The 27,896-nt window shown below is 39.0% G+C and overlaps 1 protein-coding gene across 1 annotated transcript; it reads left to right on the forward strand.

Moving 5' to 3' along the window:
• The first annotated feature begins 4,076 nt into the window (after positions 1–4,076).
• LOC144958267 (heterogeneous nuclear ribonucleoprotein A1-like) lies at positions 4,077–23,545 on the forward strand. Its single transcript, XM_078890128.1, has 10 exons — positions 4,077–4,213; positions 14,917–15,212; positions 16,050–16,170; positions 16,401–16,608; positions 17,130–17,201; positions 18,516–18,602; positions 19,869–19,970; positions 20,772–20,900; positions 21,685–21,801; positions 22,793–23,545. Exons 1-9 carry the CDS (start codon positions 4,208–4,210, stop codon positions 21,744–21,746), a joined length of 1,083 nt encoding a protein of 360 aa, XP_078746254.1. The 5' UTR covers positions 4,077–4,207; the 3' UTR covers positions 21,747–21,801; positions 22,793–23,545.
• Positions 23,546–27,896: the final 4,351 nt, after the last annotated feature.

Below are 27,896 nucleotides of genomic sequence, written 5' to 3' on the forward strand. Positions count from 1 at the left end.
ACACACAGGTCATCACGGGCACAGGCACACGATCATCACGGGCACAGGCACACGGTCATCTCTGGCACAGACAATGGGTCATCACGGGCACAGGCACACTGTCATCTCGGGCACAGACACATGGGTCATCTCGGGCACTGAGACACGGGTCATCACGGGCACAGGTACACGGGGCATCTCGGGCTCAGAACATGGGTCCTCTCGGGTTTGGCAGTCACTGGTCATCTCGGGCTTAGGACAGGATACTCGACGTGTATGGTAGCCGGTCAGCGGCAGTCTTGTTAAAATCGGCTGTAAAGGGGCCCGGTGGTAAGTTGACGTCGATTTAGTCGTGTCGCAATAAAACATCGAGGTTGGTGTACAGGGACGGCAGCGAGAGTGTAGATTCGTTCCAATTCCAAGTGGATGTCTGACTGATGAATAAATAAGCAGGTCTCCAAAAGGCTGTGGCTTCTGAAATTGAGATCCTGCTCGCAGCGCCAAATTTGTAATAGAGTCAGACAAACGGGTAGCTGATGCGGCGAGTGCGATAGTAGAGACAACGGGTAGTATGCGGCGAGTGTAGAGGCCGTGGGAGTGGATGGATTCGGTCCCGGGGTCGACTTAAGAGTTCCAGACTGTAACTGCGGCGGTGGTGCTCAAGTGAGGAGATAGATCGAAAATGAAGTGTGACAGTTTAGTACTACTGTTAGTGATAGTAGCATGACTTCATGTGTCAGAATAGAAGTAGGGAGTTGATTTCATAGCGAAGAGCACCACACAGTCAAGTCGAGACACCATAGTCTACCGAGTCCTAGCCACATCCACTCCAGGGTAGTGGAGGCGATCAAACAACAAAGGCCAGTATGTATAATGATGAAGTCTTTATTCAGGAACAATGGAAAGATCATTCTTTTTATCGTATCTATAGGCGTAGTAGCAATGAATGAATGAAAAGAATGGCAGAAGAATCAACCATAAATTAGCTATAGCAGTTAAAATAGATTTAGCGCGGACGTCAGGGAAAGCACCTACGTCATGGTCCAGGTAAAGTGATGCGTAGACTGAATGAGTAAACTCGATCGAGTTGTGTGCATCTTCATGATTTAAACAAATTAATGCAAATAACATGGGACATGTATGAAGGAACGATAAGTCTAAACTAAAGAGTTATGCTACAAAATCAATCATAGTGAATTGCAGAGTATAAGAGTAAATGTTAGCTCGTAATTAGTAATCAAAGGCTGTATGAAATATTTAAGTAGCAATTATTAAGTATACAGAAGAACAAAGTAGATTTAGATGACTCAAGGTAGGTGGCTAGAAAGCTATGATTTGCCAGAATAAGTGATATAAATTTGTAAATGATCATAGTTGTTAAAATGAAGTTATAACGATGTGAAGAGATGAAAGAAAGCACACAAAAATATAGTATCAGGCCAGAAGTCACACTACATCGAGAGACTACCTGTGTAAGGGCTTAACACACAACACACAGTGTACCATAGGTCATAGTAACACACACGAGTAAAGGAATGTTGATATCAACCACAGAGGCACACAGTCTTGCATACATTTAAATAGTGATGGTAGCGACAAGTAGTAAAGAGCAATAGAGTACAAAATCAAATAACATTAGATAGAATGGTCATTCTATTACACAAACTTGTCCAATCGAATACTATGTCAAATTATATTTAGTAGACGACATAGATGAAAGTCTGTTGACAAACTAATTATACCGGTCCTACTAATTGCCGTCCGGAGCCGTACAGAGCTGTCTGAAGCCATCCGGAAGCCGTCTGTGGCCGCTCGAAGGCCATATGGAGTCTGGAGGGCGTCTTTTATCGCGTTCAGAGGCCGTCCAGAGCCGCCTACCGTCCGGAGGTCATCTGATGCAATTTGAACTTCCGGAGGACTATAGAGCCGTCCTGAGCCATCCAGAACTCTATGGCTGTCTGTAGCCATCCGCAGGTCGCCCAGAGTCTCCGGGGCCATCTAGAATTCTCTGGGGCCGTCTGGAGGCCATTGAAGCCGTATGTAACCACCCAGAAGCAGTCTGTAGCCATCCGGAGACCGTCATCTAAAGCATCCCGAAGAGACCCTCAGAGCCGACTTGAGCAGTCCTGACCCATCCAGAAGCCGTCTGGAGCCATTCAGATGCATTAGGAACTGCGAGGAGGCCATTGCAGCAACCTGAGGCCACCCAGAGCCATCTAGTCCCGTCCGGCAATCATCTAATGCATTCTGAACCCATCCCGAGTCCCTCAGAACCGTTATGAAGCCGCCTGGAAGCTATCAAGAAGCCTCCAGGGCCGTCCGGAGTCATCCAGAAACCCCCGGTACCGCTCGGAGGCCATTGAAGCCGTATGTAGCCACACAAAAGCCTTCTGGAGCCATCCGGAGGCCTCTGGAGCCGTCCAGAGTCGCCTGCTGCGCCCGGAGCCAAAATATTAAATGGATGTACTCAGCGCAAAAGTGATTGATAACGCTTTTTTTCTGAATCTGACTGTATCTTCAGTCTTGGTCAGGGGTTTACTTTTCACGAGATTCATGTACACTACTCACCCTGGATTCAAAATGACACAGCAAATTGTACATATTTGTACACACTTGACAAAACCAATTGTTACAATTAATACCTAGCTAAAAGCTAGAGGCGTAGTTTCCTGATGTGATTTCTACATCCATGAAAACTGATAACAATATGGATTAAACATACAACAATTGTCAAAATGAGGAGTATAGCACGGAAAATTTACACAAATTTCTCCAGAGGCGATGCGTGGAATTCTTTGTCATGACATGCAGCGAATAGCAATACTATTAATAGAGGACACACAACCAGGAACTCAGAGTGGAGAGGTCAAATTAATAATAAATATGTCATTTTAATTATGCATTTGGTGTATTTAAAAACTGCGGTTCCGTTGAAAGCTTCTTCTGTACAAAACATACATGGAATCTACATACTGTTAAAGAAGTTTAGATCCAGTGATATTTCACATTATTACATACTAAGCTTCCCCCCCCCCTCCCCAAAGTGAACATAATTCAAGAATCGCAAATGACCGTATTCGTTAGGTGACCAGTGGATTTTCGTAGCTTGTTCGACTTTTATGAGTCGTCTTGCTCAACAGTCGGGGATTATGTCTTTGTGAAAGGCATTTTCCTCGTCCTATCGAAGACGGGCGTAAACATTCGGAGGATACCCTTGGATTTGGCATCATTATCTTTGTCCGAAAAATGTATAAGTGCGTAACGGGCTGCTTTGTCGTCCAATATATGTGCGTTGTCTACCAGGGAAGAGATAAACCATAAAGCGCTGTGAGTCTTTTCAATGCTGTGAAGTACAATATAAATGCTTTCTATTATTACTCGAAACAACCAAAAAATAGTTGCTAATTATTGCTAAGCTCCGCCAGTGAATGCAACTTCGTTATGATTATGTTTTTGCACGAGAAAGAGAATAAACACACCATTATTACTGTAAACATTTTAAAGTTTGAGTCATAGTTTATTGCATATATCAAAGGAATTCGGTATTGTGATAAACTGTTTGGTATATCACCATTTAAAAATCGTAACGTCACTTAAATTATAAGCCCGCATGTAAAAAATCACGTCACCATATTAATTCTTTGCGATATTCCGCGCGCACGGGACCTGAAACGGACTATAGTTCACGCTGGTTGGGAGCCTTTTCAAGGGAGACACCAGCGCAAAGTAATAGTAATAGGTAGCCTACTACTACTAATAGTTTCGTTACAGTCCTTCCAGAAATTCTATTTTTGTAATTTTTGCAACGAGCAGCACTGGTCACGTGACGTGGAATGGGTTCTTTTTCTTTCACTCTGTATTCGACTACAAATTAAATGTGTTTTCACAAGGAAGGGTGAAATGTAAGTAAAATTGCCTAAAAGCTTTAAAAAGTGAAAAACAATAGATATTTAAAATTTAGCACCAGTTCATTAACACTGACGAATGGGGTGGACGTTCCGGATTTCCCCTTTATCAACAAGCAGGCCGTGCGTTTGAATGATATATTTAACTTTACAAGTATATTTATTTGTATGGTTATCTCCCAGCTTTCATTAACCTGTCATTAATCGACGCGTTTTGACCCCATTTTTAGCTCAATTCCGTTCTTTCTCTTCCTCTTCCTTTCCTCGCGTGGAGCAACCATAGCGCACGTTTGTCTTTACCAACTACAATTTGAACAATAAGAATGCCGGTATGTCGAAATGTAATTTGTTTTAATATTTGCAAAAGTGGTACTGCCTTTTTGGGATTTTTATTTGGGCAGAATTATGGGTTTTTTCTCTCGTTACCCTGTAACTGTAATTCTAATGATGTTCAATGCCGATGCCGGCTCATCTTCCACTCAACACGCCATTTTGTCACTTGCGTGCATATCCTCTCACTCGGACCGAAGTAGATAGCCGAATGCAGTTATGGGTATGATTTAATATTGTGATATTTTGTGTTGGTTTGAGAGAGAGCATTTCTATTGCAACAAGAAGTAAGAGGCCTATTACTATTGAATTGGCATTGGTTGGCCTCCTGACTGTACTGTACTGTTGTGTCGTGAACGGATTTCCCAATCTCGTTCACGATGTAAAAAATAAGGAAAAAGTTCAGAAAAAGTCTCCACCGAAGTGGGCGTTCTCCATATATGTAGAGGACATATATGGGCGGTTAAAAAATGCTCTAGAGCACTTCGGGAATCGTCCCGGTATAGCCTGATTCTTATAACATACCAAAAGTATGGCGGATCGGATCTGGCGAAGATTCAACGAAAGGCGAATAGTATGTCTGTTTTGAATAAGGCTGTGTTCAAGAGGAAGAATGAAAGGTGTCGCGAGCTTTTAAAGTAGGCACTTAAATGAAGGGCTAAATCTGTGTCACAGTTCTCCCATTCACCTGTGTGACCGCTAGTTATCGTTTGTGAGCTGCAGGCTAAAACCATGGCTTGGTTAAATTGAGATATCTCTGGTATTTATTTACAGAATTGGATAAATTAAATACCAAAATAAAGGGCATTGAACGCCCTATCATTTGGTACAATTACCGTTTCCCTCCTTAAATTCATTTAGAAGATATTGTAGGCACTTTGATAACTCCATCCATGCCGCCGATAGCTACTGTAAGGTGAAACTCGTTTTTTGGAACTTTATTTTTGACCCTTTACTGTTTTGGTCACCATGGCGTTATTTGTGAACCATGTGACTAACTTTGGTATCATTATAAAGGGCACAAAACAAGCTTTCTAACGGTGTATTTAATTCTTAATTCCTGATTGTATTTCTCAGAAAGCTTATGTAATAAAAATTTATAAATTTTTGAATTATAAGTTTTTAAATTATGGATACATTTTAATTATACTTCATACATCGATAGACAATTAATTGAATAACATCTCTGCCAAATTTCATCAAAATTGATACACTCGCTCATTATTTTATTTTTTCCGCCATCAACCCCACTTTTTAGGACAAAAACCTCATATTTTCCCCTTTTCATTTCCTTAATTTTTTCCCTACTTTCCATCCATAAAATGATTTATATGAAAATAAAGCTTATTTTCTGATCCATTAAAATGATACCTAACACTTGCCAATTATTTTTTAATTGAACAAAATTACTGAAAACAATAAGTGGGCCATGTTGACTGTAAAACTCAAAATTTCCCGATCGCCGCGAGATGCTGGTTTTGAGGCAGCAGTGAGATCACAGATTCTCTCTGTAAAATTGACAAAAAATTTCATAGAAAAATATAAATAACTCTGGAACCGTAGGTCGTAGAGAAACAAATAAAGTATCAAATTTTATGTTTTTTCAAGTCCCATCCCCTGACTGAGTCAAATCAAGATATTTTGAGTTTGAAAATTTTATCAAAGTGCCTAGATATGTAATGGAAAGATAGCTTAATTTTAGTGGCAAGAAATCAAGCCGTTATCATCATCATGAAAAATTCCTAACATAAATAATCATAAAATTCATCATTTCCTTTCCAATGAACCATTCAACTTTCAAAATGCTTCAGGATACCTTTGAGTTGAGCATTCCATAAATCACACTCATTTCAAATTACCAAAGTAACGCCATTTCAGCTTGGACTGCCGTGGTCAGCGTCGGTCATTGGCTCCTAGCCTTGTGACGTCACAGTGTTTCAGGGGAATCCCCTTTCGTTTTTTTCAGTCAGCTGGTGCCCAATTTCAGGCTGATTCCTATAGTAATTTTTGGGTGTTTTTAAGGCATAAAAAATTGAATAACTCTGCTTCTATATAACCTAGAGACAAAATTCGAACGGTTTTATCATCGGGATGGTATACTGCATCATAGTAAACCAAATTTTATACTGTCATTTGAAAACTGAATTTTCATTTAAGTGCCTATTTAAAGGGTAGAAATGACGTCACGTTTACGCGGGAGACAGTGAACGAACACAACATGAAGATTACTCACAACAGCTCGATCGAGACACTGACAGTCATGACATGACAAACACAACAACAACAACAACAACAACAACAACCTATCACAATAATCTTCCCCACATTCCTCCCCCTTCTAATTCATGCATCACCTCAATAGTTAAAGTCATAAGGGGAAAAAGGAAAATTCTTACCTTATGAGAATCCGAAGATTATGTTGAGTAAAATCAATAAAAATTTGTAGTTTGGAATATTTACACTAAACACAAGAAAAAAAAATAAATCCTCAGGGGCGAACTCTTCCTCCTGAACGGTCTTATATACAAAGGGGGGAGGGGTCCACATCTGGGTATGGCTGTACAATATATATACACGAAGGGAGAGGTATCCGTAGGAGCCTGCAAAATAGTAAAGGGATTATTCCTGTTCTGTGCAGCTTAATATTTAGGCTAGTATTTAATGACAGAGTGGAATGCTGCACTTCCCTTATCTGTTTGTATCTTGAATGCATGCTCAAAATTTTTGAAATTGGATTCAAGGATGTCAGTTAAGCTTAAACCTTTTAAATCTGCGATGGCCTTAGCAGATTCCCCTAAGTAGTGTGGGTGATTTCGCTTTACCAGGGGATTGAAAGGTAAATATGGGGAGTCTGTTTCAAGCAGGAGTCTGTTAATTGGGGTTTTCCTCACTGCTTCTAGCTGCTCTCTTTTAAATGCTTTTATTAAGCCTGAATAACTGAAAAAGGTATTTGGAAACCTACCGAGCCACTTGTCCAGAACTACACCATTACCTGAGAAGGAGTGCAATTGGAGGAATTGTTCTTTACTTAACCTCTTAGATAGAAAATCTAGACAATGCATATATGCTCGGGTTCCAAAATTATCAGAACTTTCCCCTCTGACATGTAAGATTATTGGTTTTAGGGGATTTGCACCTGTTATGAGTGTTCCCACTACATGTTCCTGATCTTCTTGGGTTCCCCTTTTCGTCCAATCAAAGCCAATTTCTTCCAACCCCTGGATAATGTCATTTTGACTCAACCGTCTGACTTCCTTCATAGCATAAGACAATGCTTTACGGTTCATAGTGGCGTGGGAAGGGTGGATACCTATGGCAATGCCAAAGTTAGGAAATTTGCCTTTCAGCGCTCTTAGCTCACTTTCGGGGGGAAAGTTTATGGGGTCACAGTAGACTATCATCCCTCCCAGGATAGGTAAATCAACTGAGGGGGCGGGGTTGACATGGAACTTTAGTAACTGCTCTAACATGTCAATTTGACCCTTTTTCCCTTTGTGCCATCGATCCAAATGGAAATGGGCATCAATAAGTCCCACACACTTACCTTCTTGCTCAGACAAGTCCATGAGCAGATCTAAGTCTGCTGACTTGTCAGGCTGAAAGCTCCTAAACTCTCCCTTCAGGCGGGCCAGTTCTGCCTGGGTTTCCTTCAGGTCATTTCGAATGTGGGCTAGGCTCTCCTTGAGTGCTGCATTCTCCTCTTTGAGCAGCCGGAATTACTTTTGCCTGGCCCCATTCCTCCTGGCTGTCTTGCCGTTTCCACTGCTGTCTGAGTGGCTCTCCCTCTTCGCCATTGATTCACAGGGATTCTCCCTTGTATCATCTGGCATTCGAGGTCGAGGGGCCTGTCGTCTAGCCTGTGGTTCCGAGGGGTGACCCCTGGTATGATCAGGCTCGTTGTGTGAGGCAGGCTTTGGGCCTCTCCGGTGGTCCCTAGAACCCTCTGGTCTGGTATGGGTTTGGTAGGGCCTGTACCGGCTTCCTCACTCTACTTCTGGCAGGGAGTTGAATTTTGTTGGGGAGTTGTACCTGGGGGAGGTGTACCCTCTACCCCTTCCTCTCCTCCGTTCTGATGGGGATCCATACCTTCTACCCCGGACTGATTGGGAGGCGTGGCCTCTACCCCGGGCCGATGGGGAGGTATGGCCTCTACCCTTTCCTCTGCCTTGCCTGCCATTGTGTCTGTCCCCTCCTTTCTGGGCGTCTTGGGCGTCCCGAAAGGCCTGAAATTCCGCCATCAGCTGGATGACTTTGAACTCAGTCTGGCGGTTCATGGTGCTGTGCATAAAAAGAAGATTAGTTATTTTACTTCATTCACATTGAGCATTGGGGACAGTGATATTGACCTATTTGAGCCATTTGTCGGTTCGTTAAATTTATACATCGCCCGTGATACCATTCAAAACAGTTATCACATTGGATCATGGTATCACCATCATCGGGTTGATTGCAAAGGCAATAGGTAAGGGCATTACCCGTTATTATGGACTGCTGTTCTTTGTTTATCCATTTCGGTAATGAGGAGTCGGTGCACAGCTTTAGGTTGTCATGGTTGACTACTTTCAGTTCATTATTTTTTAGCTTAATTCGATAAACAAAGGGGGAAAAAACCGTCATGATGATAGCGGGGCCAATCCAAACTGGCTTCAATTTCTTTGACACTGTTTTTCCACCTTTCCTATTCAAGAGGTACACAGCATCACCTCTTTTGAAGGTGTGAACGTGGATATTCAGGTCATAGTCACGTTTCATCCTTTTAAGCTCTGTCCTTAGGGTTTTTCTAGCAGTCTCATGAGCCAGCTCTAGGCTCTCTTGTAATTTTATGACATGCTCCTCAGTGAGTTCATGTTCTCTTGCGGGTCCAGGTGTCACCAGATCACTTGGAGTTGTCAGCTCCCTTCCTAGCATCAATCTGTTTGGTGTGTAGCCTGTGTGTCGATTGACTGAACTGCGGATAGCAGAAGCAATTAGTGGCACATATTCATCCCAGGTGTTGGGTTTCGAGTGGTTAAAGCTTCTTACTGCTGCCATCGTCTTATAATCCTGTTATAAAATGGGCTACCACTTGGGACTCTAAATTGCGGGGGGACTGTCCAGGAAATGCCTGCAGTGCCAACTCCCATAGCTTGTCAACATAGTCTAAGACATCTTCTTTTTCAGCCTGCGTAGTGCTGTTGAATTGTATCAGAGTTGCATGTTGTAGCTGCTGATCACCAAATCGATTTCTCAGGGTGTCATATGCATCTCGTATGTCTGTAAAGACTATCGACTGATGGATCCGTGAGAGATAATCCGCTGCTTTTCCTTCCAGGGCTAGGCCCAGGAACAATAGTTGGTCATGGAGATGTTGAATATTATGATAATTCAGAAAGTTCTGAAAATTATATTCAAACGTATCCCATCTTTTTGTCCCATTGAAAGAGATAGATTTAGGCAGCTGTACCTTGGACGGGGGTGGCATAAGTGGGCCTCCACTGCTCATATCTCCATAATGATCTGTGGAATTGCGATCCGCAGGTGGGGCCTCGTAGGAATGCATGTAACTAGTCTCATCCCTCCATCCTCGACTTTCCCTGTGCATGCTTGCCTCAATTAGAGCATCCTCCTGTTCTAAGGTTCTTCTCATAGATGGTTTTCTTCGTGGTAGCCGGCGGGTTTGCCTTACTTTGTCTCTTGCATATCCACAATCCTCTCTTTGCGGGCCCATTGATGTGAGACCCTTGTTTGAGAAATCTTGAGAGGGTGGGTCCAATGTGTGAGTTATAGATTCAGGACATTCAGAGTAAGGCACCTTGTCCATGTAATTTTGACAAAATTTAGCTTCATGAACGAAAGGAACCCGCTCCCGGTCGGATGCCAAAAAGGATGTTGGGTAATGGTCTTAGGTAGGCTGATCGTGCCACGCATTACGAATGGTGCGTTTCGCATTGTTACAAAATGTCGGGTTCGCAACACTACTAGCACCTTCTTGAGGATTGCTAGTAGCGTCATGTTCAGGATACGAACCTGCAGCTTTAGTTGGGGTCTGCTGCGCAGACAGTTCCCTTCGTCTGTCTCTAGCACCAGACGCATTATCATTCGAATCCATTTTATTTGGGGAACTGTCGTGAGAGGTACCAGGGGCATGTTCACCTGGTTTCTCAAAAATGCACGATTCGGGAACCGAAAAATCAAAAAGTTCTAACATGTCACCATTACTGATCTTATCTATCACATCCTCCTTAGTGAGTAAACCGTTACGTGCTCGAATGTCAAGCAGCGTTCTAGCCAAAGGCTTGCTTATACGAGATGACCTTAAAAGGTCCTTAGCAGTAATGACATTAATCATTATCTTTGCATCCGTTTTGGATTAAACTGAAATAATATGATAATTATTTATTTCAGTTAAAATGACAGACCAGTTGATGCAAATCAATTAAAGCAATGATAAAGTCTGTAAACTTGGAATACTCTCAGATCCCTTCTCACTTGTATACAACACCTACACCACAGTTGACAGATTTCACTATTTTCACTGTTTAATCCCTGGGTTAGGGTTAGAGGTGGTTCTTATCCTATTTAGACACTTACCAGGTGTCTAAGGCAAGTGGATATGTTTACAGAGTCTGGATGTAAAGAGTTCAGAGAAACATCCAATATATAGGGGGTTTAGGAGCGTGTAAAGCTGGAAAATAGTTTCTGTGTTTGGTGAGTAGAAACAATTTTACATGGCTGCCTAAGCTTTGACTTTGATCATCTAAATAAAGGCAGATGATACTGTAACTGTTACCTTTTGTTTAGAAAAGCACAGTGAGATTGTTAAGCAACAATCTTGGCGCCAATTATTTGTATATTATTCACAGAAATAGTATTGTTGATGTCAAATATTGGAAAGTATTTAAGTAGACATGCAAATAATTTAGCTCACATGCAGGTTGAATTCCAATCTTAGTTGAGACATCAGTGTGGGAGTGAAAACCATGACCCCAATAATGGTTCACCAGGCTAATTCTTTGAAGTGAATTGATTAAGCCCTCATGCACTCTCAAGTAAAATTATTGAATTGTACTCACCAATTTTGCTCCATTTTGTTGAATAGAAATCACAATTGCACAATATCATTGGCAAAAATAAACGAAAGTTGAGCTCGAAGTCTCGAAAAAATTGAGCTGAGCTGAGATCGTAATTTCGCCAGTTCAAAAATAATTGCCGACCCCTATAAACGGCTTTCCACTCTGGTTTAAGCAATGAAAAAACACAACTAAACCAGGGGAACTCAATTCAAGGCGCTATACTTACAACACAATCAGATGAAACAAGTTTTTAGATTCATAATTTGTTTACAAGAACTCTTTACCTTGAAGAAGTCAATTCCCGTGCACTGAGTGCTACCATACACTTTAAAAATGGCAGGGTTCGGAAATTAGTCGCAGCGCCAATTGTCGTGAACGGATTTCCCAATCTCGTTCACGATGTAAAAAATAAGGAAAAAGTTCAGAAAAAGTCTCCACCGAAGTGGGCGTTCTCCATATATGTAGAGGACATATATGGGCGGTTAAAAAATGCTCTAGAGCACTTCGGGAATCGTCCCGGTATAGCCTGATTCTTATAACATACCAAAAGTATGGCGGATCGGATCTGGCGAAGATTCAACGAAAGGCGAATAGTATGTCTGTTTTGAATAAGGCTGTGTTCAAGAGGAAGAATGAAAGGTGTCGCGAGCTTTTAAAGGGTAGAAATGATGACGTCACGTTTACGCGGGAGACAGTGAACGAACACATGAAGATTACTCACAACAGCTCGATCGAGACACTGACAGTCATGACATGACAAACACTTACAACAACAACAACAACAACAACAACAACCTATCACAATAATCTTCCCCACAGTTGACTGTGAAGCTGGTAAAATAGCAAGTTGTTTCTTCTTACGTCTAGCTAAAAAAGTTCTTATTCTATAATTCAAAATTAATACTTGATTAGCTTTCTGAGCAATATAATCTGGGATTAAGAATGAAATACACTGTTAGAAAGCTTGATTTGTGCCCTTTAAAATAATAATACCAAAATTAGCCACATAGTATAGGTTCACAAATAACGCCATATGGTGACCAAACTCAACACTAAGGGGCAAGGGCAAAAAGTAAAGTTTAAAGAAACGAGTTTCACTTCACCTTACAGTGAGCCTATTGGTGGCCACTGGACTGGACTAATCAAAGTGCCTAGAAAAGTCTAGGCGTACTTGATGAGGGCTAGATTTCTAGGTGAACAGTACTTTTTTTAAAAAAACGCTGTGATCATCCCCAGACACCTGTCTGGGGATAATAAAAATTTGTTATCCCCAGACACCTGTCTGGGGATAACGAATTTTCATTATCCCCAGACGCATATGTGAAACTCTGCTCTTTTAAACAATTATCCACATTCCAGAATATGGAATGTTTCCAGATGCACATAGAAATAAGGAAAGTTAATAAAATATCTATAAAAACATAAAATTAACCAACATTAAAATCAGTTGTTACTACATATACACAATATGCGTCGACTTCGAAGTGGGTGTCATGGCCGAATGGTTTAGTCGTCTGCCCTGGACGTTTGACCATAATCGACGTTGTGGGTTCGAATCCTGGTAACGTCACTTTTTTTTAAAAAAATTTTTATTTTTTAAGTTCCTTCTTCTTTTTACAGAACGTTGAAAGGGATAAATGTCCCATCCATCCTCCCCCCCCCCCTCTTTTTTTTTTATTATTACACACACACACACACACACACTCTCTCTCTCTCTCTCTCTCTCTCTCTCTCTCTCTCTCTCTCTCTCTCTCTCTCTCTCTCTCTCTTGTTTTTATCTAGTTTCAAGCAAATATATTCGTCCCCACTCCGATCTCAAATAGTGTCTAAAAAGAATAAATAATTAAAAAGCAAACAGAAATATTCAGAGAGCGACCAAATGGTCAGATAGAGGAGAAAAAAAAACAATAATTGTTTTAAAAATAAAAACAATAATTGTTTTTAAAATAAAAACAATTTAAGAAATTCATGCTCAGAAACGGAACATTTACATAAAGGCTTAGCAAACAAAAAACTCTAAGGTTTAGGTCAAAATATTTTTAAAAAAAAGAAAAAGAGAGATTTCCCTCGGAGCAGGGAATAGTGTTAACAATAATAATAATAATAATAATAACAATTATAATAATAATAATAATAGTAATAGTATGATAATAAGAGTATTAATAATAAAAATACTATTATTGATAATAATATAATAATGATTTGATGGTAATAGTAATAATAATAACAAATATTACAATTATTATTATTATTATTATTATTATTATTATTTATTATTATCATTGACCAAAACAAAAAAAAAAAAACAATAATGGATCTAGAGCAAATTAAATAATGAAATAATATCGAAGAAATAAAAAATTCAACTGATTAAAAAAAACTCCTGCTCGGAACTCGGAACAAAAGTGAAAACAATGAAAATCAATTGGGAAGAAAGAAAGAAAAGTAAAAAAAAAAAATGAGTGGGGGAGGGGGGGGGGGGGGCGGTCGCGACTGGGTCGGATCTGTGCAGCTAAAGGGAGTAAAATGAAAGGTGGCCTTACCCACTGAGCTGCCTATCCACACCGCTATCGGAATATTTTTAATTCATATATGAGCTAAACATATTTCCACCATTTTTGCTTCCTTGTTTTGGTAGTTATTTTCATCTCTGATTCGAATAAAAATATGTTGTTGGATCTAGTTTTGTGGACGTGTGATACTAAATTGTATTGTCTTGTGCGAAGCAGACAGGAAAATAACAGGTGTGGGTTTTTGGCTTTGGGGCGAACAACACCATGGCCTAGGAATTCGTCCGCGACATAAAAATTATTCCCGGTCGTCCCCAAAATTGTGGCCAGAATGAGCAAATTATAGAAACAAGAGATGATCAATAAAGTTAACAGGTAGGTAGGTAATGAAAATTTAAATGGTTGATGGACTATGAACAGATTTGATGATTAACAACTTTCTTCCTGGTTGAAAATAAGTCGAATTGCCAGTTTGACGTTTTCAGATCAAAGTAACAAAAGAAATTTCATTGATCCATTTGCTTTAAAATATTTTTTTAAAAAGAGCTGGATTTGACATTTGATCACTATTTACTTTCATCTTGTGTTAAATATCACTTGATATATTAACTGTTTTGGGACACAACCACTAGTATTTTTTCCAGAATATTTGGTATTTTTCACGCCTAGTTTGGCATTTTGCATAAAATCTTTCTGCCCACTTGCTACATGCGTCTGGGGATAGTATCCCCAGACAGGTGTCTGGGGATAGTATCCCCAGACAGGTGTCTGGGGATAACAAAAATTGGTTATCCCCAGACCCCTGTCTGGGGATAACGAATTTTTATTATCCCCAGACAGGCGTCTGGGAATAATGATAGCCTTTAAAAAAAGCATTTATCTATGACTAGATTGGCAGGTTCATCGTACTTGACTAGAATTTTCTAACTGTAAACAGGTTAATATGACCCAGTCAGGTGGACGGGGCTTTAAAAGTCATAAAATCTGATTCCAAAATGAAGGGCATTAAAAACGCTCTATCATTTAGTACAATTTTCCCTTTTTCATCTTTAAATTCATTTTACAATTAAATACCTACCATGGACGCAAATCTGTTGCAAACTGACAATTCCTTTTTCTTTTTTTTTTTTTCTCTCCCAGTTCCAAGGACGTTTTGGTGGTGGCGGCGGCGGAGGTCCCTATGATGGTGGCCGATTTGGTGGTGGTGGTGGCGGCGGTAGATTTGGTGGTGGTCGAGGAGGAGGTAGAGGTGGTGGCGGTGGTGGTGGTAGAGGTCGACGTGATGACAGCGATGCCCAAGATCCAAATAGTGAACGATACAGAAAACTTTTTGTTGGAGGCATCAGTTACGACACAACAGAACAGAGTTTGAAAGAACATTTCTCACGCTGGGGTACAATTGTAGATTGTGTAGTCATCAAAGATCAAAATCAGAAGTATGTATTTCCTGTCTGTGCTCTCTCTATTCAATAGTTTTTTAGAAAAAATGCTATGTTGATGTACAGTGTATATTGATGAAAGCTCTTGCTTTAACCCAGCTCTCTTAGCCTTCTTTTGAAGGCATTGAAGATCCACTTGTCTGAATACACTGTTGATTGCTTTGATTCTTGATATTTTTCATATCGTAGTGGCCACTCGGACTCGAATCTAAAAAGCCTCTTGTGGCTTCAATGTGTGTTCGCGCAGACGGGGGGGGGTTGTTGACTACTATTCAGGTCCGATTGACGTATTGAATGCACAAGCAAATTGGGGGTTTGATAAGACTATTTCAGGTTTCGGTCCGAATAGCCGCAGCCTTTTAATATGTAGAATTAGAATATTCATTTGTGAAAGAAAGAAAAAAGGGATTCTAGTATTTTACAGGTTTTTTTTGTTTTGTGTTTTTTGATTAAAATTTTTTGGGTAAGAATATAAATCAAAGAACGTTTGTATACTGCAAACATACCCTGAACTCCTTCAGCATATTTTTGAATAGATCATTTAAATTTTCAAATTAAATATTGATTAAACTTGGAGTGTATGTTGATGACATTTCTTCCCAGCTCACTTTGAGTCTTGTTGAAGACATTGAAGATGATTGTATCTGAATGCACTTCATTGACAATGTTTTGTTTTTTGGTGGTTTTTAGCACCATTCATCTTTGAAACAACATAGATCAATTTGTGTTACTAATTTTTATGCTTGTCAATTTTATGTTTCAAAAGCCTTGTTTCACTTTGCCCCCATTTTACGATAAACACCAATTTCATTTTGCGGATTTTTTCTACTGTAGATCTCGTGGATTTGGATTCGTCACATACCAAGAAGCAGCAGAGCTAGACGAGGCACAGAAAAATAGAGTCCATACAGTTGATGGCAAGGAGGTAGAGACCAAACGTGCAATGCCAAGAGATGTAAGTTGGGATTTTTTGTCGTGCGGTTTCAAGTTTGATTTTCTAAGTGTTCTCGTATTGATATTGTCTATACTTTTATGGGAGTCGGTTTCTTGAAAATCAGATGTGTAATTGTCATTTTGATCTGAAAATATAATTTTTAGTGGTCCTAGGCTGATTGGATTACGCTTGTTGGTTAAAAAAAATTGTGGGTGAATACAATGTGTCCATTTCCTTTTTTTTCTTTTCAGTTTGGTGCAGATGCAAACCAGCAATCCATGACAAAGATGTTTGTAGGTGGTGTCAGCGAAGACACAACAGAGGACCATGTGCGAGATGCGTTTGGTGAATTTGGTGAGATTGAAAAGATTGATATTGTCAAAGATAAAGCCACAGGCAAGATTCGAGGCTTCTGTTTTGTTACCTTCACAGACTATGACCCTGTTGACAAAGCTGTGTGTAAGTACCCTATTTTTATTTTTCATTTTTTAAAAATCTGTTTTGTTTATTTTTTTTTTTTTTTTTTTTTTTTTTTTTTTGGGGGGGGGGAAGGGGGGGTTGAGACCTACGACTTGTATAAAGCCTGTAAAAGAGGTTACAAAACTGAATTCCACCTGAGGTTTTCCTCTTAGGCTTTGGGGTTAGTATCTCATTTATTTTTTTTTGTAGATCTTCTGAATAGTTGTTTTTGTTTTATTGTAGCGTGTTAGGTGTTTATATGTGACAGCCTCATATGCAGAAATGGAAAATTTTCTTTTGTCAGTAGATCTGTTTTAAGCTGAGCATATGCATCTATTCTGAGGCATTTTCATGTTGTGGATTGACAAAATGATTGAAATTTGTAGCTCTAGAATGTTTTATTATTTTAAAAATTCTATTATAATTTTGTGTTAGTCTTTGCCAGGTTTATATTTTTGAAAATCAAGGTTAAGCTGCTACATACATGTCAGTGCTTTTATCTCTTTTTCTTTTTTTAACAGTAAAGCAGAAACACAATCTGAATGGGCGTACAGTTGAGGTCAAGAAAGCTATGGCCAAGGAACAGATGGATTGTGAGTGTTACTCCTTTTTATATTATTTTTTTTGTTGTCGCATTTCCTCTTCCAACTCTTGCGATGATGAGTCCTCAATATTTGCTTCTGATCCCTGATTTGAAACAATCTACCACCTAGATCTCTGAGCAAGAACATTTGAAAATTTGTTTTAAACCATCCATAAATTGTTTTATTGAAGTCGAAGGCTAGATTTCACATCAAATCTGCCTGGCTTGGGAGGGGGTTTACATTTTCAGCCTGCCCGCTTTTACACATATAATCAGAGTATGGCTAGAAGACCCATCCTTCAGATACTGATTCTATTATAATGACTCATCATGTCAACATTACTTATTATTTCACTTATTTCAATAATGATGAGAAAGGAATGGTATGGATATGGAGAGGTGCTAGATGTATACAATAACAATATGTCAAATTCCGGATCCAATTGTTACGATACTGTCTGATTGAGAGAGATGGGCAAGCAGTCGTACTAGCCACTGAGTTATCTAGCTGGATTTGTTTTTAGCAAAATTGTAACCTCTGGCAAATTTGTCGATGCAGTTTGGAAAAAAAGATACTGAAGTAGCCATGCCCTTCGGTTTTCCTACTGCTACAGTTATTTAGTCCACTGCTCCGTTTATGGACCAAACCATTGACCTTGCATTTCAATAACAGTTGTTATCAATCAATGCATGGAGATTTGACATAATTCGGACTTTGTTCTTTCAGATGTCTATATGTATTGATCCAATGTTTTCCCAATTTGTAACTATTCTCTGAATGCTATGATTTGTAGGAAAGGAATGATAGTTACACATTATATGTAGTCTTGCTATGATGAGTCCTCAATATTTGCTTCTGACTCCTGATCTCAAACAATCTACCACCTAGATCTCTGAGCAAGGTCTTGATACACCATACTGACTGAATGGTGAACGAATGTTTGAATTTGTCAGCTGATCACATTATTTGAATGAGCCAAAATTAAATTGGTCAATTTCACCGGAGCACGGCTGTTTCTCACCATAGGCTTTAATTAGTCAATGAAAGTGAATAAACGGCATTGAAAGAGACCATACCAAATACAGAATGTTTCAGGCTCAAAACCCTCCTTCGGCCAATAACACATAACACATTGCTTTAAATTTGTGTGTTATTTCTCTGCTTTCTGTCTGGATTTTTATTAATGTATTTAATTTTTTATTTTTGTTCATGGCTGAAGAAGGATTTTGAGCCGGAAACGTTCGATATATGTCCCCTTTAAATTGCAATAGATCTATCCATTTTCGATCTTCTTTACAAATAAATGTGTTCTCTTACTTTCAGCTGGTGGTAGAGGAGGCCGTGGAGGTGGTGGCAGAGATAGCAGATATGGTGGTGGTCAAGGGAACTACTCGAATGGTGGAGGTTATGGTGAGAATTTTGTCTCGATAAATAATTAGTGGATACCAATTTACTTTGAAATTTATTTTTATCCTCCCACGTCTGATCTAGATTCCTTTTTGTATAGAGCCTTTTCCATTTCATACAATAATTTATTAAATCAATAGCACTGGGTCTGGGTGGGGATCCTGACCTCCCATAGCGGGCAGGGAGGTACATACTATGTCTTCTATCCCCCTATGTCTGTTTTCCAACACGCTTTGTCTTTGTCTTGGAATGAGATTACTTGGTTTTGTCCTGGCCCTGGCTGGGAGGGAAACAGTCAAATGCATAGTTATTGTTTTGAGAGATGATATTTTTTTCATTGTAAATCATCTCTCTGTTATGTATTATTATATTTATTTTTTAATGTATGATGTAAGCATTTGAGTGTATTCTTCCTTGTTGGATTTTGTGCTTGTGTCCGGATGAGACTTATAGGTGATCTCAGACTAAGTACATTGATGGTGTTCTCTTGGAATCTACATCTGATCCCTATTTGTTCCCAATTCCCCTTTGTCTTACTCTCTCTTGGGTGCTTTAATTGTAATTCTAGAACTTTCGACTATCCCATTTTCTTCCTTTTTACTGGCGCTGATATAACCTAAATGTGTTGCAAGCGCCGTAAAACCCTTAAAAACAAAACAAAACAATAGCACTGGGTGGGGTCTTTTGACCTCCCTTGGTGGGGGTCACTTGCTGTTTTCTATCCCCTTATATTTGTTTTCAGTTGCTTTCTGTCTTTGTCTTTGAGTGGTACTGGAACAAGTTTTTTCGATTTTTCCATTCATATGAACACAGGAGTTAGAAATGTAAAATACAAACAAAAAGTTAATTTTTTGTAATCAAATTTTGTGTATAATCAAAATCTTGCAGTGATGAGCCATCAATATTTGCTTCTGATATAGTGATTTTGAGCAATCTACCACCTAGATCTCTGAGCAAGAGTTAAATTCTTAAGGCTTTTTAGGGATAATTACAGGGCTACCACCTGAACACCAAGGAAAAGTATCTATGTACTTTTTTTTTCCTCCCCGGTATGTCCGACATATCCTTTTCATCTTAAATTTATGGTGTTTGTATGAGAATGAATTCCATTTGACGCTCTGTTTTCATGATTTTATCATATTAAACAGTGATGAATATAATGCTTTTAAAATTCCTGTTATTCTTGAGTGAGGTTACATTGCTGGGTTCCAGAAATAGTCTGAATCGACCCTAATGTAGATCCTGAAATTTATGTCTTTCTTGTTTCAGGTGGTGGAGGTTATGGTGGATTTGGGTCTGGAGGTTATGGAGGTGGCGGCGGCTATGGGCAGGGATGGCAACAATCTGGTGGAGGTGGCTATGGGGACTACGGTAAGTGTTATTATCCATATTTTTATGATTATTGTCGCTGCTGTTTAACACTTGGAATTTGACACTCACTTTTGGACAGAAAGGTCCAGGATTCGAGTGCTGTGCTGAGCAGTACATAGTTGAGTTTTTAGGAAGGGCTCTTTATTCGCATTCTCTCACTGTATCAGGGTGTAAAATGAGTACTGGTCAATAATGATGTGTGTTCCTCTTAGTGAGAACCTGTGCTTGTGTCTGGGTGAGACATTTAGGTAATCTCAAACACTGATAGTATGCATTTCAATAACAGTTGTTATTAATCAATGCATGGAGATTTGACATAATTCGGACTTTGTTCTTTCATATGTCTATGTGTCAATGTTTTCCCAATTTGTAACTATTCTCTGAATGCTATGATTTGTAGGAAAGGAATGATAGTTACACATTATATGTATTCTTGCTATGATGATTCCTCAATATTTGCTTCTGACTCCTGATCTGAAACAATCTACCACCTAGATCTCTGAGCAAGGTCTTGATACACCATACTGACTGAATGGTGAACGAATATTTGAATTTGTATGCTCTTGGACTTTACATCTGATCCCTTGGCTACTTTAATTGTAATTCTAGAACTTTTTACTATCCCATTTTCTTCCTTTACACTGAAATGACCTAATTGTGTTGCGCGCGCCGTAAAACCCTTAGAAAATTTTTAAAAGGCTTTAATGAATTCTCAACCACTTGAGTGCTGAGTTAGAAATCAGTTTTAATTTTGTATGGAACGTCAATGTGATCCTGTTTCTTGAAATATTTACTTCACAGGCAACTGGAACAGTGGTATGGGTGGAGGCGGTGGCTTTGGCAGCGGCTATGGTAACGATTATGGTGGTGGTGCCATGAAGGGTGGCGGTGGTGGTGGCTACTCGTCTCGTGGACAGGGACCTTATGGAGGTATGGTGCAACAAGAAATGAATATTAATGTTAAATGGTATAGAAGCTTAAATTTAATTTGTGAAGACTTGTGAACATATCAGCTTTCTCCTTTGTTAACAAGACACGAATGAATGAAACAACTTCTGGGTGAGGTTGTCAGGGTTTTTTTTACCTGCCATTGCAGGCAGGATGTCACTTGGTGTCTCTTTCCCCTATATCTGTTTTCTGAGTTGCTCTTTGTCTTGAAATGGGATTTCATTGTTTTGTTCTGGCTGGGGTCCTTCACTTGTAAATCATCTCTGTGTTATATACTGTTCAATTTTTTTTGTTTTGAATTACATGGTTTGTAGACATTTTAGTGGGATCATGAGCATGTGTATAGATGAGAATTTTAGGTGATTCTATCTGTTCTCTATTTGAATCCTCCTTTGTCTTACCTTTTCTTACCTTAAATTGCAAATCTGTAATTTTTTTACTTGTCTATTTTCTTCCTTTTTACTAGTGCTGATATGACCTAAATGTGTTAATAGCGCCAGAAACCCTTAACTAAAACAATAAAAAATTTATCAGTGTTTTTTATGTAGGTATTGGGCACTTTCTGTATTTGGTTTCAGTGAGTGAGCGATAACATGGGTATTTCAGATAGTTTAATAAAATTCGAATCCCTTTCAATTAACTGCAGAGATCTGCCAGTTTTTGGTGAATATTGTTTGCATATTTTATTTGATAGTTGACATTTTCCATTAGGAAATAAATGTTACATGTCATTGACCACATTTCTTTTATCCACTCATTGTGGCAGGTGGCTATGGATCTGGTGGTGGTGGATTTGGAGGTGGCCGTGGTGGATCTCGCCCTTATTAGATCTGTTCGTTTACACTCAAAAAAAAAAACAAAAAAAAAATTTACATGACATCAGGTAAGTAATCCTATTTCAGCACTTGCCATATTTTGAGTGTCATGTACTCTAATCCATAGGGGTTGGGTTGGTTTCTTTTCAGTTGAATTTGCCCTTGGTGGTCCCAGGTCAGATAAATTATGCATTTTTGGAAATTTATTTGATTCTGGATTGCCGCTAATTCAATGGATAATGAAGCCATATGGATAATACAGACTTCACTGCCATGTGGTAGTGGGCTTTACTGGAATATTGTGACCGTTACTGGAAATAAATAGGCCCAGTCAAAGTGTGGCCAGTGCTGTTCTGAGATGTCCTGTCCATCTTTTCTTGTGACTTAAGGTTTGATAGAATTGTTATGGATTAAAGGGGGGGGGGGGGGGGGTTAATAGGTTGACGCATATCTGCCTACTTTTACAGTCCAACTGTAATTGTCATGGAATTTAGGTCACAGTTACAGACATGGATATGTATAACAATTGCAGATTTTGATTTCACAGCAATTTGGTGGCAGAGTTAAAGAAAAAATTATTTTTTATGTTACCGTAGTTTTAAGAAGAAAAATATTCCCTAAAAGTTGTAAAGGCTACTGCTCAGTTCACTCTCATGATAGCTGAGTCGCTGGCTAATTCGCAATGTTTTACATATAAAAGGTTGTGTGCAGGTTTGGGGGGGGGGGGGGGGGGGGGGGGGGGTAGTACTGAAATCTTAGGATGTGTGACTGAATTTTGTGTTTGTTACTGATTTTGAGATTCTCAAGTAGGCAGGTGTGAGGTTGACATCATTATGTAGGGGATGTTAAGGTGAAGTTCGCAGTAGGATGGTGAAGCCAGATGTAGATAGGGTTACAGTTGTCATTTCAGTTATCTCTTTGGGTTAGTACTTTGATGGGTTGTAGATCCTTAGGTTTAGCTGGATTATGTTATGCTGCATTATGATATGAATGATTTTACTTGATATTTTCTCGCCCAAGTAATAACATTTGAATTTCCTTTCCCCACTTTGTATTTAGGCAGGAAATGAAGAAGCAGAATAAGGAATCAGTGTAAGGAAATTGAGGAAGATAGACAGGGAAGCAGTCGTGTATCAGTCTTCAGGGTTTAGATAGGGTATCGCCTGGCTCAGCCTAGCAAAAGCAGTCCTATCCTATCTATTCATCTCGAATTCCAAGTTAGATCCACTTCCTCACAACTGTCAAGGAGTAAGGATATTTATTGTTTTAAATAGATTAAGAAAAAGTATAGTCAGTGTAGTGCGGTCTATGTTTTAAAAAAAATTTTCGACAGTCATCCCAACTTTATTTATTTAAATTTCGTTTGTATATATTTAAATTAAAATTTTTACGTTGTTGAGACTGCTTACAGATTTGTTTATGTACAGTTGGGAGACTTGAGAAGATAATTTAGAGGGTTAATTATTTTATATTTTTTAACTAGATGTCCTGTATTTTATCCTGAGCTGGTTTGTTTTGGTTTTTTGGGGTTTTTTTTTTGATTTTTTAAGTTTTGTTCTTTATTTTTTAATTATTTTTTTCACTTGCAATCAAATACTAAATTGTTTTTGGTTTTTATATTTATGGACCACTTTTCATTGTAAATTTCATTTTCTCCCGTTTCACATCGTTCATATCTCATTATCATCGTTCCCGCCTCCCTCCACCCATTGTTTATTGTTGTGTTGTCCATCCATCGTGTGTGTCCCTGTACATCTTGTTCATGGAAGCATGATAATAAATAGGTGATGTCTAAGTCGTCGCCCAACCTTATTTATTTTCGTTATTGTTCTACTTTGTAATTACAGTGCAGAGTTGCTGTTCTGGGTATGAGGGTGGGGTCTTAACCTCTGACTTCTCATGAAGGGCTGGGGTTGCTCTTTGTCTTTTGTCACCTCTAGTCATTTTTCCTTTGCTTCTTCTCTATCCTTTATTTTTTGTCAATTTGGCCTTTGCTTATGACTGTGTCCTCATTATGGGATGAGACAAGGTTTTCCATAGACCCTCCTTGGCTTGGTGGGACACTTTGACCTCCCATCATGGGAGGCATTAAGGTCTTTTAATTTTATATCTTTAAAAAATGCGAGCTGTCCCACCTTCTTCCTTTTTACTGGCGCTGAAATGACCTAAATGTGTTGCCGAGCGTCATAAGACAAGACAAAAAAGTCCTCCGTGTATTGTGTATTCAGCTTATGGGGAAACTGCAAGATGGATTTCTTTCTAGGAGTATGAGATATCCTAACCCCCTACCAATTTCTGTCCATTTAGATTCATTTCCTCGCAATGTATGCGATGCTTATTTTCAATTCATCTGAGTCTGCATACCTTTTTGTAGACCTTGTCAGTTGCAGTGTCGTCATTTACAAGGTTTCATATCAGCTCTGGAGTCCTAATAGTAATAGCTCAGTTTGTAGAGCACTCGCTTCACATACAAACGGACCAGGTGAAGGCAAATTTTGGGGGGACAAGAAGTGATTGGGTAGCTGGGTCTGTCAGACCTGACAGGGAGTACCTTGCAGCAGACTATTTATTGTCCTGTCCTAAGGGTAGCAATGTCAGTTATGTGCTATAGAAAAATGGGATAATCATTGGCTTTTGGTTAGGTGAGAACACTTTAGTTCAGCTCACTGGGTGGGTTTTCTGACCTCCCATGGTGGATGGAGAGATCACTTGTCGATTCTTCTATCCCCTAAGGCTGTCATCTGCATTTTTTGCGGCCGCAAATTTTGGGAATATTGGCAAATCGCGTGGCAGATTTTGGGGGTAAAAAAAAGAAGCGAAAACAAAATAATGAAAAAAAAAGTGCGAAACTTGAGAAATGTTGCAGCTTTGCCTGGGCCCAAACCAAGGGAAGCTACTCTCTACGGATAATGATCCTTTAAAATCTTTGTAACAACGCTATTGTGTAAATTAATAAATGTAGCCTCCTTAAATGTTAGTCTTTTATATATATTTTTTTTTCTGTATCGCGTGTTAATTTTTACTGAAACGCTTGGTTCTCCTGGGCACATTTTGGTCTTTTTGGGGTTTTTTTTTTGGGCAAATTTTAGGTCCCAATTGGGCAAAAAATGCAGATGACAGCTAAGGGTGGGGTGTGAAAATACAGTGGACCCCCCCTGTGTATAGATAGTGTGCGCTTTGCTAAGAAGCTCACAAACATTGCTATCTGGAAGCATAGCGGACCAACACAAAAAAACTATGTAATCTTGGTCGTTTATAGTTTGGTTAATATTTAAACGTTTGGGGGTTGGTTGTTTTGATTTAGACGTCTATCTGTATAATAATAATAATACAGCGTATTTGATTTGAGCAGGGCAAAATATTTTTAAAAAGTTTTTCCCCCAGTGTACGCCATGCACGCCTCAGTGTCACAATATTATATACACATTTTTATCAGCCCAGTCCGCTATCAATGTAAGCAAAAATTAAGGTTTAAAATATTTGGGAGTTGGTTTTGATATGTCTGTATTTGCACTGAGCAAAATTAACGTTTTTTTCACAGGCACACGCATTCAAATGTCACAATAACATGTAGACGACTTAATCGGCCTAGCTTACCGTTAAGAATTCTTAACGAATTGAATGGTTAAAGATTGTATGGACTATTTGGTGTGTCACTGAATTTTTACAAAAGTACTAATGTACACACCTGATAGTGATAGAATAGGTCACTGGTCTGTAGCACACGCATAATATAATTATAATCAGAAAAAAAGAATACTCCACCAATCAACGGCTATCTCCATCACCACCACCGTCGTCACATTTTTAGCATCAGCTCCACTACCACCAAGACCACAATCATCACTTGAGTCTGAGGTTTTATTCGTAAAGTGTCCCTGAAATTTGAACTGAGATTGACATACTAAAGTTGGTCAAAAAGGAGAACAGAAGATTCCCCGATCCGGTCCAGGCACGAGCAAAGGATCCTGCTTAAGCTTACTAAAGGTATATTTGTCTCCACCTGGCTAAGGACCCCCTCCAAGACGGAAAAAAAAACCAAAAAGACCCAGCAATCTCAATCCAGAACAAAGACGAGACTCCGAGCAACATGGCTATGTGGTCTAGTGGTTTGACCCTCGCCTTCGAATCGGAGGGTTTTGGGTTTAAGCGGTGCATAATTGACTCCATGGATAAGGCTCTTTACGCACATTCTCTCACTGGACTGTACAATGAGTACCCTACAGAATAGGACAACTCTGTCTGTAGCCTATAGGCGCATCATGTCTTGTCTCGCAATATGTGTTAAGTGTGTTGCCATCGGCTCGGGACCCCTTGTAAAGCGGATTGATTGGGCTCATTGAATGGGTATTGCGTTATAAGTTATATAATAACTGATTTTTTTTTTTGTTTCTGAAAGGTAAACGGAGGGATAAAAATTGTTTGTTTTTAAGGATTTTACGGCGCTTGCAACACATTAAGGTCATATCAGCGCCAGTAAAGGAAGACAATGGGAAAGTTTGTTTTGTTTTTAAGGGTTTTACGCCACTTGGAACTTAAGGCCATATCAGCGCCAGTAAAAAGTAGGATAATGGGATAGTAAAAAGTTCTAGAATTACAATTAAAGCACCCAAGAAAGGTAAGACAAAGGGGAATTGGTTCAAATAAGAAACAGGTGTAGATTGAAGCATCCAAGAGAAAGTAAGACATAGGGGAACTGGGAATAAATAGGGATGTGGATGTAGATTCCAAGAGCATATCACCAATGTACTTAGTTTGAGATCACCTATGTCTCATCCGGGCACAAGAACAAAATCCAACAAAGAGGAACACACTCAAATGCTTACATTATACATTAAAAAATAACAAATATGTATACTAATACATAACAGAGAGATGATTTACAAGGAAAAAATATCATCTCCCAAAACAATAACTATGCATTTGACTGTTTCCCTCCCAGCCAGGACTCCGACCAGGGCCAGGAAAAAAACTAAGTATGTAATCTCATTCCAAGACAAAGACATAAAGCATGTTGGAAAACAGATATAAGGGGATAGAAGACACACTAAGAGGAATACACTCGGATGTTTTACAAATGACATATAATACTAATGCATAAATAAAACATAATACAGTGCATATACAAGAGAGATGATATTATTTATCTCCCAAAACTAACTATACATTTGACTGTTTCCCTCTCAGGGTATCTGGCCAGGACCAGGTCAAAACCAAGCAATCGAAGCTTCGACATAAGCGCTACATATATAAATGTACATTTATTATTATTATGATTATTCCAAGACAAAGACAGAAAGCAAGTTGGAAAACAAATACACATTTACAGGGTGATAGAAGTAGAAGACACAGTAACTTACTGAGTAAGTACCTCCCTGCCCACTATGGGCGGCCAGGAACCCCACCCAGGGATAAAAATAGTAGAAATAGAAAGCGCCACTAAAGACCCCTGTGCTCACCCAGTGCTCCTAGTCCTCTGTTACGTATCTGATCTTTGTGCTTGATGATAAGATTACATCTATCTATTTTTAATTTCTATTGTGTCATTTACTCTTTACTGTCACTAAATGACTTGATTTGTGTTGCAAGCCCTGTAGGGAAGTTACATTCACTCACCTCTCATGTGATTTATCCTGAGTGTAACAATCTTGCTATTGTCATTTTTCACTACCAGTAGGTTGAACCAAAAATACAAAAAACTGAGAAAATTTAAGGAATAAAGAGAATTTAATTTTAGCTCTCTAGTCTCTAGCAGTAACCGTAACAGGCTCATAAAATTTAAACAGATGTATGTTTTGTTTTTAAGGGTTTTACGGCGTTTGCAACACATTAAGGGTCATATCGGCGCCATTAAAAGGAAGAAAATGGGATAGTAAAAAGTTCTAGAATTGCAATTAACGGTTAGACAAAGGGGAATTGTTTAAAATAGGGAACAGATGTAGATTCCAATAGCACACCGTCAAAGTACTTAGTTTGAGATCACCTAAAAGTCTCATCCAGACACAAGCACAGGTCCCAACTAAGAGGAATACACTCGAATGTTTACAAATCATATGTATATATGTAAACTAAACATAATACAATGCATAACAGAGAGATCAAATTACTTGGAGAAAAATATCATCTTCCAAAACTATAACAATAACAATACATTCGACTGTTT

Source organism: Berghia stephanieae, chromosome 12 (genome assembly GCF_034508935.2).
Source record: "Berghia stephanieae isolate SIO BIC M18660-M18661 chromosome 12, UCSD_Bste_1.3, whole genome shotgun sequence".
Taxonomy (NCBI): domain Eukaryota; kingdom Metazoa; phylum Mollusca; class Gastropoda; order Nudibranchia; family Aeolidiidae; genus Berghia; species Berghia stephanieae.